Genomic DNA, 12,887 nt, shown 5'->3' on the forward strand with positions numbered 1-12,887 from the left:
TTAACAAGCACAGGGCCCTTACGTGTTATCAGTTGAATTCCACGTTATTGAGCACACACTCTTTCATCGATTTAATAGGAATCTCACGTCATTGAGAACTTGATCAATAACTGTCATAAAATACACACTTATCCTTGCGGTTTCGGTTGCAGGCGCGCCAGGGGCCTCCAGAGCAGCAGCGGGGGCCGCAGGTGCCTCTCGGGGTCCCGGCCCTGCCAACTCCGTTAGCACTTCTCACAGCGGACCCGGCCCCTCCGAGGGCGAGGGCGGAGGGCAGGGAGCCCGGAGGTGGGGGTGGGGGAAGCGCGAGGATCCGGGCAGGGGGCACGGCGGGCGGGGTGGGGGTGGGGGTGGAGAGCGAGTCCCGCCCAGTTAGCAGTTCTCACAGCGACCCGGCCCCTGGGACAGAGAGCGGGGCAGGCCCGGTCCCTTCAACATGAAGGACATCTGCCCCGCTGCGGCCGGGGCCTGGCACCCGAGTCACCTTCGCTGCACCGGTGGCTTCAGAGCAGCCTTGGGACCGACTACGCTCTGGGAGGAGGAAAAAGAACCGATGCCGAAATCCACCAGCTTCGCCAGGAGCACAAATTAATCTCACTTCCTTTCACATTTAAGATGCAGGTCTCGGCTCATGCAACATGCAGTGGCTCCCGTGCAGTGACAGCAGTGAGGGCCGCAAGCCATAAGACCGACAGCTGGCGTCTTGTAGCGGTTAGACTTCTCACTTGTACTAACAGGAAGAAAAGGCAGACTCGCGGCCAGTAGGAGTGGTGGTCAGGGAAAAGCCCTCTGACCGAGTATAAAGTGGATGTTATATCTACGGCCCCTAACTTTTCCTTTCCTCGGACAGGGACAGCGTCGGGACAGTGTCAGGGCAGTGCGGTGGGGGAGATGCTCACCCTGCTACCCAGAGCCCTGGGTGTGAGAGGCTCACCTGTGGCAGCGGTCCAGGATGGGCTCCTCCAGCCCCAGGCTTGACCGGTGGCATCGAGGGTGGGAAGATCGGCTTGACAACCTGGAGGACACAGCAGACGGTGGACACCATCTGACAGCCCCTGGGTGCAAAGCTCCCCAGGTCTGCCCTGCTCCTGTGCACCTTGCAGAGTGCCCCCAACCCGTGGCTGCCACCGTGGGCAGCATGAAGCCCAAACGTGGCAGAACCCCATTCCTGGGCCCATCACCACCTCCCCCTCTCCCTCGACATCCCTGCCCCCACCCCTCCCAGCCCAGTGTTTCCCAAGAAAAGCTCTTAAGTTGCCAGAAAGTGGGTCTTGGGAAGTTCAAAAGCCAAGAATTCACTAAAACTTGCATCTGTGTGCTGGTCAGGTTCAGGAGGAGGCCCGGGGAGGTAGGGGTGGGCACTGGTCACCCATCCCCAGGAGAGACCCTGGGTGTGCCGTTCCCAATCACCACTCCTTGGCCAGAAACCTTTCTGTCCCAACTGTCCCCGTTTTCCTGTCAAAGTCCCTCCTGAGGCTATTTTTGCAGCTTTACTCTAAGTCTAAAGTTAGTTTAAAAAGTTACAAAGAGAAAGGATCTCCATTAAGCAAACGCCACAGTAATGGTTGCTGCTGGCAGGCCCACGGACAGACACAGACACGGGGGTCACAGTGGAAGGAGTAATCGACTATGTATCTCAGAGCATCTCCAGACATCAGCTCCAAAGGGACGCCAAGGGCTTTACGCAGAGAAACCGCAGACACTGGCCACGGAGCCCCTGCCACCAGCGAGGGGCACAGGTGTAGCTGGGGGAGGCTCTCACCTGCTTGGGCTTCAGTTCAGGGAGGGGCTTGGCAGGCGGAGCAGGTCTGAGCTGGTGGGAAGGAGGGGCAGCGATCAGACTAGGCCTGAGCTCGGCCCACCTAGGCCCCAGGTCTAGCACTTGTGCTGTCCCTCCGGGCTGGGCCATCAGCCCTCCTGAGATCCCCGCCCACCAGATCCAGTCCCCAGATGGCCTGGCTGCTCGGGCCCACCGCTGCTCACCTGGTCTGGGGGCGGCCAGGTATACACAGGAACTGTGGGGGGGGGTTTGGACGTGGCAGCTGGAGGCTGTAGGGAACGGACAGGTAGCCTGGGTCTCACAGGAGGGCTGCCTGCCTCCAGCTGCGCTCCCAGCGCAGGACCCAAGGTTCCCGCCCCTCCCAGAGCAAGAATAAAGTGTGCGTGGAGGGCTCTCCCTCACCCCGCTGCCCAGCAAGGCCTGAGCCCGGCTGTGCCTCCCATGCTCCCTTTCCTCAGCCTTGTAGGGGGCTCGGAGGGGGTGGACAGCAACGGAGGGGATCTGGGCCTTAACACCTTCTGACTGACCGTACAGAGGCCAAGAGTCTCAGGTTCAAGTTCAAGCTCCAGTTCTGTCACTGGCTCACGTAGGTTCTCAGACTGCAGGCCCTAAAGCCTGCCTCTGCTCTGCAGGCCAGCTCTAAGCCCTGTTGTGAGGGATGGGGAGGCCTCCAAAGCCCATCGGGGACAGTGGGATGCAGTGCTTACAGCAGGGGGCGGCTGCTTGGGGGTCGCCCTGGGGACCGCGGGCCTGGCGGGCTGGCTGGGGTGGTGGGGGGGGCCCGGAGCCCCACCCTTGGCTGGCACACCGCGCCCCTCGTGGAACAGGGGGTTGGAGAGCCCAATGGCGGTCTTGGGTGCTGCAGTCCTGGGGAGAAAGCAAGACTGGTCACTGTGTCCTGGCCTCAGGGTCTGACCCAGGGACCCAGGGGCTCCTGGCATGTCCTGCACCCAGCAAAATGGGGTGAGGTCCCACGGCAGCTCGGACCCTGGCTGGTACGGGCCGGCTTCTGCAAGCCCACGTCATCCCACGTGTTCTGGTGCCAGCAGGGGTTGAGGGGTTGTGTGGGGGGACAGAGGGGCAGACCATCCACCTGTCACCAAAGGTCATCACCTGTTCCCCCCACCTAGTGAGAGGCAGAGGCCCCAAAGCCCTCTCCGGGAAGGGTTATGTTTCTTCTTCCTCAAACAGCAGCGGGCATTTCCCAACTGTGAGCAGAAGGTCTCCCTGCACATGACAACGTGTGTGTTGCAACCCCAGAGCAGGCTCACCCCCAAGGGTTGCGGCCCGAGGCCTTTCGGTAGATGACTGCACCTGCCAGGAGGGCCAGAGCCACCAGGAGCACCGCAGGCACCAGCACGACCATCAGGAGGCTCCTGGACCCTGGAGGGGTGCACAAGGCCAGATGTCAAGAGGGTAGTGAGGGCTGGGAGGGCCAGTGAACCCAGAACCCTGGGACCCTCCCTAGAGCCCAGGGCTTGTCTGAGGACCCTCAGCCCAGAGACCCAGTACATTACAACAGCACTCCAGGCTCTCAGATGATGAGTTGGAGGGCTTAGTGGTGGCTGGCCCCGGGCCCACAGTGACATGAGCCAGGTCTGGCCAGGCCCTGGAGGGGGTGGTGCTGTGGCTGGCTACACGCACAGTGGTTGCTGCAGAGGAAGACACGGTGGCAGTGGGGGCCCACAGACTCAGAAGGGGGCTGAGGACCCAGCAAAGGGGCTAGCGCTTCCTGTCACTGCTCCTGCGCCCTCCCTCTAGGATGGGCCTCTCGTCTGTCTCATTGGGGCCCAGGTGGCCACACAGGCCCAGACCTGTGGGGCCAGAAAGCATGGGGTTGAATCGAACAATGCCCGGAGGGACCTGTGGGCACATGGTGTCCTTGTCAGCCCTGCCCATGTGGTCTGGACCCCGTCAGGCTGTACAGGCATGCGGGCCCCAAAGCGGCCAGGCGTACCTGTGTGCACGGAGGGCAGCAGCTCTGTGCAGTGGGGTGGTGCCCAGCCCGGGTGGCACTGGCACTCATCCTTGTGGTTGCACACCTGGGGGTGAGTGGGGGTCAGGGCCAGGCCTCAGGCCCAGGAGGGGCTCTGCCGCGGCCCCCACTGATGGAGGACAGGCCGAGCTCACCCACAAGCTGCCACGACCAAGGCCGAGGGAACATGCTGACAACAGAGGAGGGCCCTGCTTCCCAGCACCGCATGCGCGGGAGGCGCAGGCCGGGCAGCTTCTTGTGGGCCGTTCTCGGGGCCCACCCCCAGGCCTTCCTGAGACGGGAGCCCCCGAGGGGGGTGCTCCAGCCCCTTGTTTCAAGCTCTGGGTCCCGGCATCACCACACAGGTTACTGAGAACTGACCACAGTAGCCGCATTTCACAGCGGGTCATTTCAACCACAAGCAGCCCACAGGTTCCCCAGCACGACTGCCCTGGGCCTCAGTGCTCACATGGGACGCCCAGATCCCCACCAGCTCAGTCCCTCAGCTGCTGGCACCGCCCCCCGGGCACTGGCCCTGTCCCCTGTTCACCTGGGCTCATCTTGAGCACCGCCTACCAGTCTCCTTCAGCCCCAAAAGGCAGGTGGCGGGATGTCCCGTGGACTCACGTACCCCATGGTTGTTGCACTGGGCGGAGCAGTTTCTGGATCTGTAAACTTGCAGGTGCTCGCAGCGTCCTTTCCAGCAAATCTGGAGGGCAGGGAGTGTCTCCTCGGGCAGCCATTCTAGGGCTGCTTCAAGCCCCTGCACCCCAACTTCTAACGTCGGCTGAAGCTGCCCCACAGCCTGCCCGGTGAGCTTTGGGGGAGATTGGCTGTGGTCCCGGCATCCAGGCTTGGTGTAAATGCCCTCTGCCAGCTGGCCGGCCAGCCCACCAGGGCCAGAGGACTGGCCCCACCCTTCTAGGGGTGCGGTGGGTGCCTTGGGGGGACTTGCCCAAGAGAAAGGTGAACAAACCACATGAACAAAAGACAGAGTCCCTGTGCACAGTCCTTGGGTCACAAGTTTAGGACCTGTGGGTCCAGCAGCCTGACTGCCATGTGGGACATGTCCGGGCTCACAGCCCTCAAAATCCCCTAAAAGCTGCAGCCAGCTGATGTGCCCTCCAGCAAATGGGGTCGGGGGGCTCTGGGCGCTCACCCTCTCCTCGCCACACTTGGTGCCTTCGGGCACTGGCTCGTAGCCAACACCTTCCTCCAGGACGAGGGCCTGGCAAGCAGCCGAGGAGGAGGTGAGGGTGCAGGAGCTCTGCTCTGGGGGTTTCTGTCCCCCCTCACAGTACAGGACGCCACACCTGTTGACCCTGTGCAAGAGGAACATGCCATGCTCTGCTGGGTCTCCTGTCTGGTGCGTGCTGACCCCACCCCCCTTAGGAGGACCGGGGGAGCTGCGGGAAACGAGGTCCAGAACCCTTGGACAGGCTGTGGGGTCCACTGATGGGTACTCCACCGAAAGGCAGGCTGGGCCCCCTGGAGAACCCCCTGACTCGGTCCCCGGGCAGCCCTGCTTACAGGGACATCCCGTGGTCCCGGACCCAGGGCAGTCAGGCTACAACCGCTCACCTGCTGGAGCCAAGGGGGATCCTACCCCTACAGTCGGGCGAGATGCTGTAGGTGTAGCATGTTTCCACGGCAGCCCATGAGCCTGTGGGGGCAGGAGGAGGTCAGTCCTCCCGCTCAGGACCCGCGGCTGCCCGTGGGCCTGGGGGCCCCTGCCTCACCTGGCCCCCACAGGTCCTGGCACCTCTGGGCCAGCGTGGGGCAGGCTCCGTTGTAGCAGTAGCCCCCCGGGCAGGGTGTGCCGTTCTCCTGGAAGGCGTCCTCTGGGCACCCCGGCTGCTGGCCGTCACAGTGCTCCTCAAGGTCACATGCGTCCTTTGGGTGACGGCACAGCTCACCGGCGGGTGTCACCTGCCCGGAAGAGCAGAGCTCACCTGGGGAACAGAGGCCCGCAAACAGACCCGTGCCTCCCGCGCTGGCAGGCACGTACCCGGGGCCCTTCCCACCCGCTGACCTGCGGGCACAGCCGGGCTGGGGCGGGAGGTGTCGCACTCACCCTGCACTCCCGGCAGCAGGCGCCCTGTGCGCACTCGGCCCCGTGGGCCAGCCGGCAGGTGGTGGCGTTACAGCAAGGGTTCCGACAGTCCTGGAGGGCAGGGCCGGACACAGCAAAGGTCAGAGCGGGCTCCAGGTGGACCCCAGGACCCCCTCCCCAGCAGCCCCTGAGGGTGGTGACGGGTGTCGGCGAACAGGAGCGTTTTCTGCCGTGTGGCTGTGGCGCGCAGGGCACCTGGTGGGTCAGGCGTGGACGCCCCCGCTTGCAGGACGGAGACGGGGGCCTGTGTACCTGGGGTGGGCCGCAGTCACACTGCTCCCCACGTTCCACGAACCAGTTCCCACACACGGGGTCGCCCACCAGCCGGCCAGGGTCTGGGGCGTTGTCCAGGCAGCCCGTCCGGGGCTTCTCCACAAACAGCTCCAGGTCGGCACGGCTGCACTGGCTGAACATTCTGGGGAACTTGACGCTGGGGGAGGGGGGTGACTCTGTCAGGGGGTGCGGGGGGGGGCACTGGGACACCCCGCTCCGCCGGCAGACCTGGGCCTCACCCGATGCTGGCCGCCATGACGCAGCCGCCACCTTCCCGCGGCACGGGACAGTAGCAGCCTTGAATGTTCTCGTCATGGGCCATGCCCAGGTTGTGGCCCATCTCATGGGCCATGGTGGACGCCACACCGATGGGGTTCTGGTGGTGGTCCTACAGGGAGAGGCTGTGCTGGCTGGTGCTGCCTGCACCACCTCCACCCCTGCCCGCGCCCCACCCCCACTGCCCCAGGTAAGGCTGGGTGCTGGGCGCGGCCTCCTGCCAACCAGGCTTCTTAAAGCTTCAACGCATCCTCCAGGGTAGGTGGCCATCCAGGTGTTCCAGCCCATGTGGATGGCTCGGGGACGAGCATGTGGACCTAGGTCCTCGGGGCTCCCCTTCATGCACTCTGCTCCAGCTCTGAACCGGGCTCCCCACCCAGAAGCCAGCAAGCCTAGGCCAGATTCCCTGCACACCTGGTTCACAGCCCCTGAGCCCCGGGAGCACATGGACGACACCTTGGCCAGTCCCACGGTGGTCCCGGTGAAGTCGACCCCTCTGGAAACAAGAGGCGTGCGTGGACGTGGATGCCCTGAAAGCTGCCTCCCTCCCGCGTGCCTCTCGTTCTCACACAGCCCTCCCTGGCTGCAAGGGCCCAGCTCTCTGCGTCCACTGCCCACATACGTGATCAGCTGTGCGTTGTCGTGCTGGTAACGCCCCGTCAGTTTCTGCGCCCGCCAGGTGAGGAAGTTCTCCAGTGTGGTGTTGGCGTGGGAGCTCACGTGAATCCCGTCCCTGTGGTTCCAGATCTCCAGGCCCACCAGGACCACACGGACATTGAGCTCCTGATAAAGCTTCGGGCAGAGAACCCCTTGGTCGAGCTCAGGGACAGCAAGGGCCAAAGACACAGAGGCCACTCCCTGCTCACCTAGCCCATGGTCCCACCTGCTGGCCGTGCCCCCCCATCTCTACAACCAGGGTTTCTACTGAGCTGGGAGGGAGCGGCCCCCACCTTGTCCACATGGTTCACCACCTCCAGCACCCGCCTGCGTACAGCCTCTCTGCTCCCCAATAGCTGGAACTGAAGGACGGCAGACCGTCAGGTGCACGCAGCCCATGGGCCTGCCCCAGCCCCTGCCCCAGCCCCCGCCCCCGCGCCCCACCCCGCACTACCTCTGTACTGTCCGTGACCACGTACAGCTCCACGTAGCGGGTTTCCCGGGGCAGCAGCCAGTTCTGGGGGCACAAGAAGCTGGTCAGCCGCCCCAGCCACCGCCCTGCTGACCTAGGCCCAGTCTTCACATACCGACCCTGTCCCAGGGACCTGGAGCTGGCACCGCCCCCTGCTCACTCCTGGGGGGACCGTCCAGGAGGCTCCAGTGCAGACCAGAGCTATCTCTGCAGCTGCTGGTGGAGCCAGGTCCAGGCCCACTGGCCACGGGGACTGCTTGGAGACACCCTGACTACGGGGATGGTGGACAGAACCCTCACTCAGCTTCAGCTGACCACACTGCAGTCTAGGGGACGCACAGCCCCAGCAGACAGGAGATGATGAAGCTGGTGGGGGGGGGGGGGGCGCCCGCTCACCCGGGGCCTGAAGGCTGCTGAGATCCGAGGCCCCAAGGCCTTCTCCAAGCTGGAATCGCTGACCCCGCAGGTCCCGGCCTTCTGCTGCAGGTGCTCTGCCTGGTACAGCGCATGCCGCCCCTCTTCACTGGCCCCATCCAGGGGCTCAATCAGGTGGACAGTCGAGCCAGCCCGGAAAAAGCCCCTGAGGGTGGAAGGAAGCCAGCAGGTTCCAAATTAGCACATTCCCCCCCACCCCATGCCCATCTGGGGAGGACAAACCCTTGCAGGACAGAAGGCCTCCTTCTGGTGCCCGAGGACACAGGCCCCCCAGGGAAGTGGTACACTGGGGACAGCACCCACAGCCCTAGGAGAGCTGCGTAGCCTAGGGGACCCGTGACTTCTAACAGGACAGACACCCGTGTGCAGAAAGGCTGCCATGTGAAGCCCCGCTTTCCTTGGCCTCGGTTTACCTCCCTGGGGCATGTGGGGGAGGGCTGAGGCACTGATGTGCTGACACCCCCTCCCCCCCCGGGTGTGCAATGCCCACCCACCTGAGGCCGGCACAGGTGCTGAGGCTGGCGGCAGAATGCTCGTGCCCCTCCACGTGGCCCTGGTAGAAGCAGTGATCCTGCAGGAGATGGGAGGGTAAGTGGTGCACAGCCCTGTGCTCCCTCTGCCCACCACCGTCCTTGGGGGGCGCCGCCCAGGGGCCTGTACCTGCCTCTGTGGCTGCTCCGCCACTTGGGAGCCATTGGCCGTGCTGTAGGTCTCCGTGTAGCCCGAGCCCACCAGCTCCCTGGAAAAGAGCCACCAGGTGCTGGGGGCATGGGTGGGACCGGCGTGGGCGTGCTGAGACCCTGCAGGCCCGGCCTCCACTTACCTGTTCTTCCGCAAGTGCAGGGTGAAGTTGTGCCCTTGGGCCCCAAGGACATAGCTCACACTCTCCGGGTACTGGTCCTGAGGCAGGGGAGAGGGAGGGGTCCAGGGTGAGGGGAGTACCCCACCTCAAACCTGGGGGCAGTGGAGCTCGGCTGGGTGGGGATGCTGCCCAAGTCCGGAGTACTCTGAAACCTGAAAGACCCTCAGAGGAGGCCTCGGGGTCATTCAGAGTCAGGCCGGTATTACGAGGTTGGGGCTCTAGATCTCATTTTCCCCATCGGTCCACACAAGGGTAATGACTGGGATCCCCTTCCCCAGGAAGCAGGGGGAGGGGAGACAGAGACATGGCCCTGCCAGGCTGCCCTTAGAACCACTGCAGCAGAGGAGGTGGGGGCAGGGCCCATGAGGGGGCACCCCAGGGGAGAGCCCCGGCCCCGCTGACCTCGCTGACCTTGGAACCGCCCCCAGGGTGTACTGCCCCCAGGGTGGGATGAGGGCCCAGGGTGGGGGAAGGCTTTTCCCGGATACTGAGGTCAGGAGAGGGCGGTCTCCACACTCACAGGCACACCCACGTGGATTTTAAGAATGCCCCCAGGCAGCCTTGGGGAACCCCAGGCCAGCCCCAGATGCCTCACAAAGGTGCGTCACCATAAACACGCCTCTGGTGAGCCATCCTCTCTAGCCTAGGAGGGATTTGAGGATCCAGCCCTTGAGTGAAACTGGGACATGGCCAGGGCCAGCAGGGTTCCTGAAAGGCACCCCCACCCACTAGAGGGCAGGGCGAGGCAGGAAGTAGGAAGGTGAGGCCTGGGGGTGGAGGCAGTCCAGGCAGCCCAGGAGGGCTGTGAGCCCTCTCAGAAGCCCGCCTGGCCCTCAGCCCCACAGGCTGCCTCTTCATAACTGGCTGGGCCCACTGGGAACTACAGGAGGGACCCCAGGCCAGCTTCCCTGGCTGAGACTTACCGAGTGGGAGGGCAGGGCTCGGCGAGCACGGGGTCGTGGCAGACGTTGGGGCCACACCACCTCGTACTGTTCCACATGGGGCAGGGGGACACTGGGGACGGCCACTGTGGGAGAGAAGGGGGTCAGCAGGCCTGTGGTGGGTCTGTATCTCTGCCTCTGGGGGAGTCCTCTAACAGCACAGGGACCAGAGATTTGGAGACCCAGTTCTGCTGCCCAAGGCCCAGGTGTCAGGTTCTGGGTTCAGAGGCCACAGGACCCTGCCCTGGCTGCCAGGACAGCTCCTCCCTCAGAGCCCAGGGCTGACCTAGACGTCCCCTCCCCTCCCTTGGGTCCAAGGGCGCACAAGGGCCCTCCTTGCCATCTCAATGTCTCCCATAATTGCGCCTAACTGGGGAGCCCACCGGCCTGCCTGGCAGGCCATTCACCCAGCCCAGATCTAGAAGCTCCCAGGTATCCGACGACAAACAGCCCAGAGAGTGGGGGTGAGGCCCAGAATTGGAGCACCTGCACACCCTTTTCTGTGTCTCTCTCAAAGTGTTAGGCCAAGTGTTTCCATAACTGTTATCTCGCAAACCTCCTGAAGAAAGGGGCCCTGTCTGCCAGAGAAGTGACCCCCTCCAGCCTGGGGCTGGGACAGCACCACACCCCAGCCCAGAGAGCTCCCAGGAGCAGCGGTGAGGGCTGGGGCCAGTAGCACACTTGGCTTCTCCCCACACCAGAGGTGGGTCCCCTGGGGGGGGGGGGCGGGGTAGACTACCACCTATACCCGGCCCCAGGCCATTGCTCCTCGGTCCTCCCTTCCTTGCCACGCTGGGGAGTCCAGGTGGGAGTGGGCACTCACCCCAAGGCCCCGGGGTGGGTAGGGAGCCATGGGGTTCTCCACCTTGCCCTGAATCCTTGGCGGGACCAGCGCTGGCGGGACCAGCGCTGGCGGGACCAGCGCTGGCGGGACCAGCGCTGGCGGGACCAGCGCTGGCGGGACCAGCGCTGGCGACACGCCCTAAGCTACTTCTCCCTGGTTCCCTTTTGAAGTTTCCGCCTGTCACCTGAGGGCTCTGAGCTGAGGGCTCCCTTCCAAGCGCCCAACCGCTGGGTCTGTTCCAGAGCTCGGCGGGGTGCAGACGGCCAGGGGGCAGCCCCTCGCCCTGGGGACAGCCCCTCGCCCTGGCACTCACCTTGCAGCCACAGAGCGAACAGCGGGAGTCCGAGGCGGCGCATGGGGGACGCACACAGGCGTCCGGGGCGGGAACAGGGAGCGTACAGGGGGTCGGGGGTCCGGGGTCCGGGGTCCAGGTCCAGGACACAGCAGCGCGAACTGGGGGCGGCCCCGCGCTCGAAACTCGGTCTGGCCGCCGCGCTGCGCTGGAAGGGACCTCCCCCGCCCCGGAGCCCAGCCCCCGGCCCGCAGCCTATCGGCCCCTCTGACGGCCGGAGGGGCGGGGCTTGGGCCTCTGCGGGGGGGGGGGGGGGGGGGGGGGGTGAGAGGCCCCCGTCCCCCGCCCGGACGGCATCTACTCCTGGGGCCCTGGTGTCCACGAGGAGGGGGGCTCCCGAACGGCCTCTGGTGTCCACAAGGAGGAACGTCGTAAACGTGGATGGCACTAACGAAGGGGGCCGCGAACGGGCCAAGCTGGGCCCCTCCTTGCAAGTCTGCACCCTCCCCGGTGCAGGTGAGGAGCCCAGGCTCGTCCTGCAGCCTGGCGGGGCAGCGGCTTGAGTAAGGCTCTCTCTGAGGTTGGGGGGTGCTCAGGTGCGGATGTACCCTCGGACTTCCTGGGGAACAGAAGCCCACACGGGACCCAGTACCACTTCCTGCCCTGCCAGCCCCCACACTGACCTGGCCCCCCGGGCGGGCGGGGGTAGGGCTGTCCCTGTATCTGCCGCTAATCCAAGAGGGTTTGCCCTCAGCTCAGTGGCCCTGGAGCCACGTTCTGGACAGGCTTCCTGAAATGATGCACATCAATGCAAGTCCAAACCTCGGGCGAGGGTGTGGTGCCCCAGGCAGTCCCAGACCAGAGGTCAAAATTTCACAGCCCAGTAGTTACCCCAAAGCAAATGGAAAGGAAAGGAAAAGCAGCAGGGGTTCGCGGGCTTTGAGGCATCTTGGGCAGAGGTGGCGGCGGGGCCCATGCCCCTGCGAGCAGAGCAAGACACAGAGACGGTCTGGACGTGTGGGTTCCGTCCCTGTGCTCACACACAGCTGGATCAGGGAGGCTCATGAGCCCCCCTTCCCAGCGAGCTCACTTCTCTTCCTTAGCTGTGCAATTATTTGGGAACAAAAATTAAAAGGCAACAGTCCCCGTAAATTTAGGCAAAACCCAGAGCTGCCGCAGACGCACTCGCTCCGCAGCCAGCAGACCAGACCACCCATGTGCAGCCAGACCAGCAGGGGTCTGCTCCTCCTCCGACACAGGACCCCCCCTCCCCCCTGCCGCCAAGGCTCCTCTTGTCCCACCCTCACCACTGGCAACCCTAGGGTGTAGCGGGCAAGCCTGTTGCCCAGAGCCCAGGACGGGGACACAAAGTTTCCGGGTCTCAGGGCAGGGCACGAGGGCGGCAAGCCCAGGGCCAGCGGGCTCCTCAGCTCGGGAAGAGGTTAGCACGACACCAGGGCTCTGGTAACGCTGGAGGCAAATAAGCGAATTTGCCACTGCACACAAAGCGGCCTGGACAAGAAAGCCGTCTGTGGCTTGTGAGTTGGGTCCCCTCCATGGTGCCTGTTCTTCAAGGCAGCAGCTGGACTGAGTGTCCACCACCCTGCCTCCAGGAGCCTGCTTCCGGCCCCTTCCACCTGCCCCCCAAGACCCCCTGCAGCAGGCAGGCAGAGCCGAGTCTGGACAGCAACACAGGACGTTTGGCGGGTGGGCAGCATGGCTGGAGTGGGGAGCAGTGGGGTGGGGGGTCACAGCTGTGCCACCCAGGGCTGAACCCGCCCTATGGGTTCCACTCTGCACTTCAGCGGGTGCTCCTCAGGACTCCCCCACCCTCCTGCCCAGTCCGGCGGCGGCAGGACAAGGGCCGTGCTGCCCCCTGGTGCCCGGAGCCCCGCCTTGCTGATTGCTGCGACACCAGGTGTGCACAGCTGGACACCAGGCTTGGATTTCGTTCCCTGTGAGACCTT

At 64.6% G+C, this 12,887-nt stretch overlaps 1 protein-coding gene across 3 annotated transcripts; it reads right to left on the bottom strand.

Moving 5' to 3' along the window:
- Positions 1-16: 16 nt before the first annotated feature.
- ADAM8 (ADAM metallopeptidase domain 8) lies at positions 17-11,224 on the bottom strand. 3 transcript variants are annotated; one of them, XM_027063467.2, is made up of 25 exons: positions 10,942-11,171; positions 9,767-9,870; positions 8,805-8,881; positions 8,642-8,720; positions 8,476-8,552; positions 7,943-8,126; positions 7,529-7,591; positions 7,368-7,436; positions 7,040-7,209; positions 6,832-6,913; positions 6,381-6,529; positions 6,121-6,298; positions 5,830-5,919; positions 5,495-5,684; positions 5,337-5,418; positions 4,915-5,077; positions 4,387-4,464; positions 3,738-3,822; positions 3,298-3,432; positions 3,052-3,163; positions 2,488-2,647; positions 1,984-2,049; positions 1,763-1,813; positions 935-1,015; positions 24-531 (listed from the first exon to the last, which is right to left on the bottom strand). In XM_027063467.2, exons 1-25 carry the CDS (start codon positions 10,982-10,984, stop codon positions 481-483), a joined length of 2,619 nt encoding a protein of 872 aa, XP_026919268.2. In that variant the 5' UTR covers positions 10,985-11,171; the 3' UTR covers positions 24-480. The 3 variants fall into 3 exon arrangements, with proteins under 3 accessions (XP_026919270.2, XP_026919268.2, XP_026919271.2); XM_027063469.2 differs by lacking the exon at positions 1,984-2,049 and having other exon boundaries at positions 17-531; positions 10,942-11,224; XM_027063470.2 differs by lacking the exon at positions 3,298-3,432 and having other exon boundaries at positions 10,942-11,224.
- Positions 11,225-12,887: the final 1,663 nt, after the last annotated feature.

The sequence above is a fragment of the Acinonyx jubatus genome, chromosome D2 (genome assembly GCF_027475565.1).
Source record: "Acinonyx jubatus isolate Ajub_Pintada_27869175 chromosome D2, VMU_Ajub_asm_v1.0, whole genome shotgun sequence".
NCBI classification, from domain to species: Eukaryota; Metazoa; Chordata; class Mammalia; order Carnivora; family Felidae; genus Acinonyx; species Acinonyx jubatus.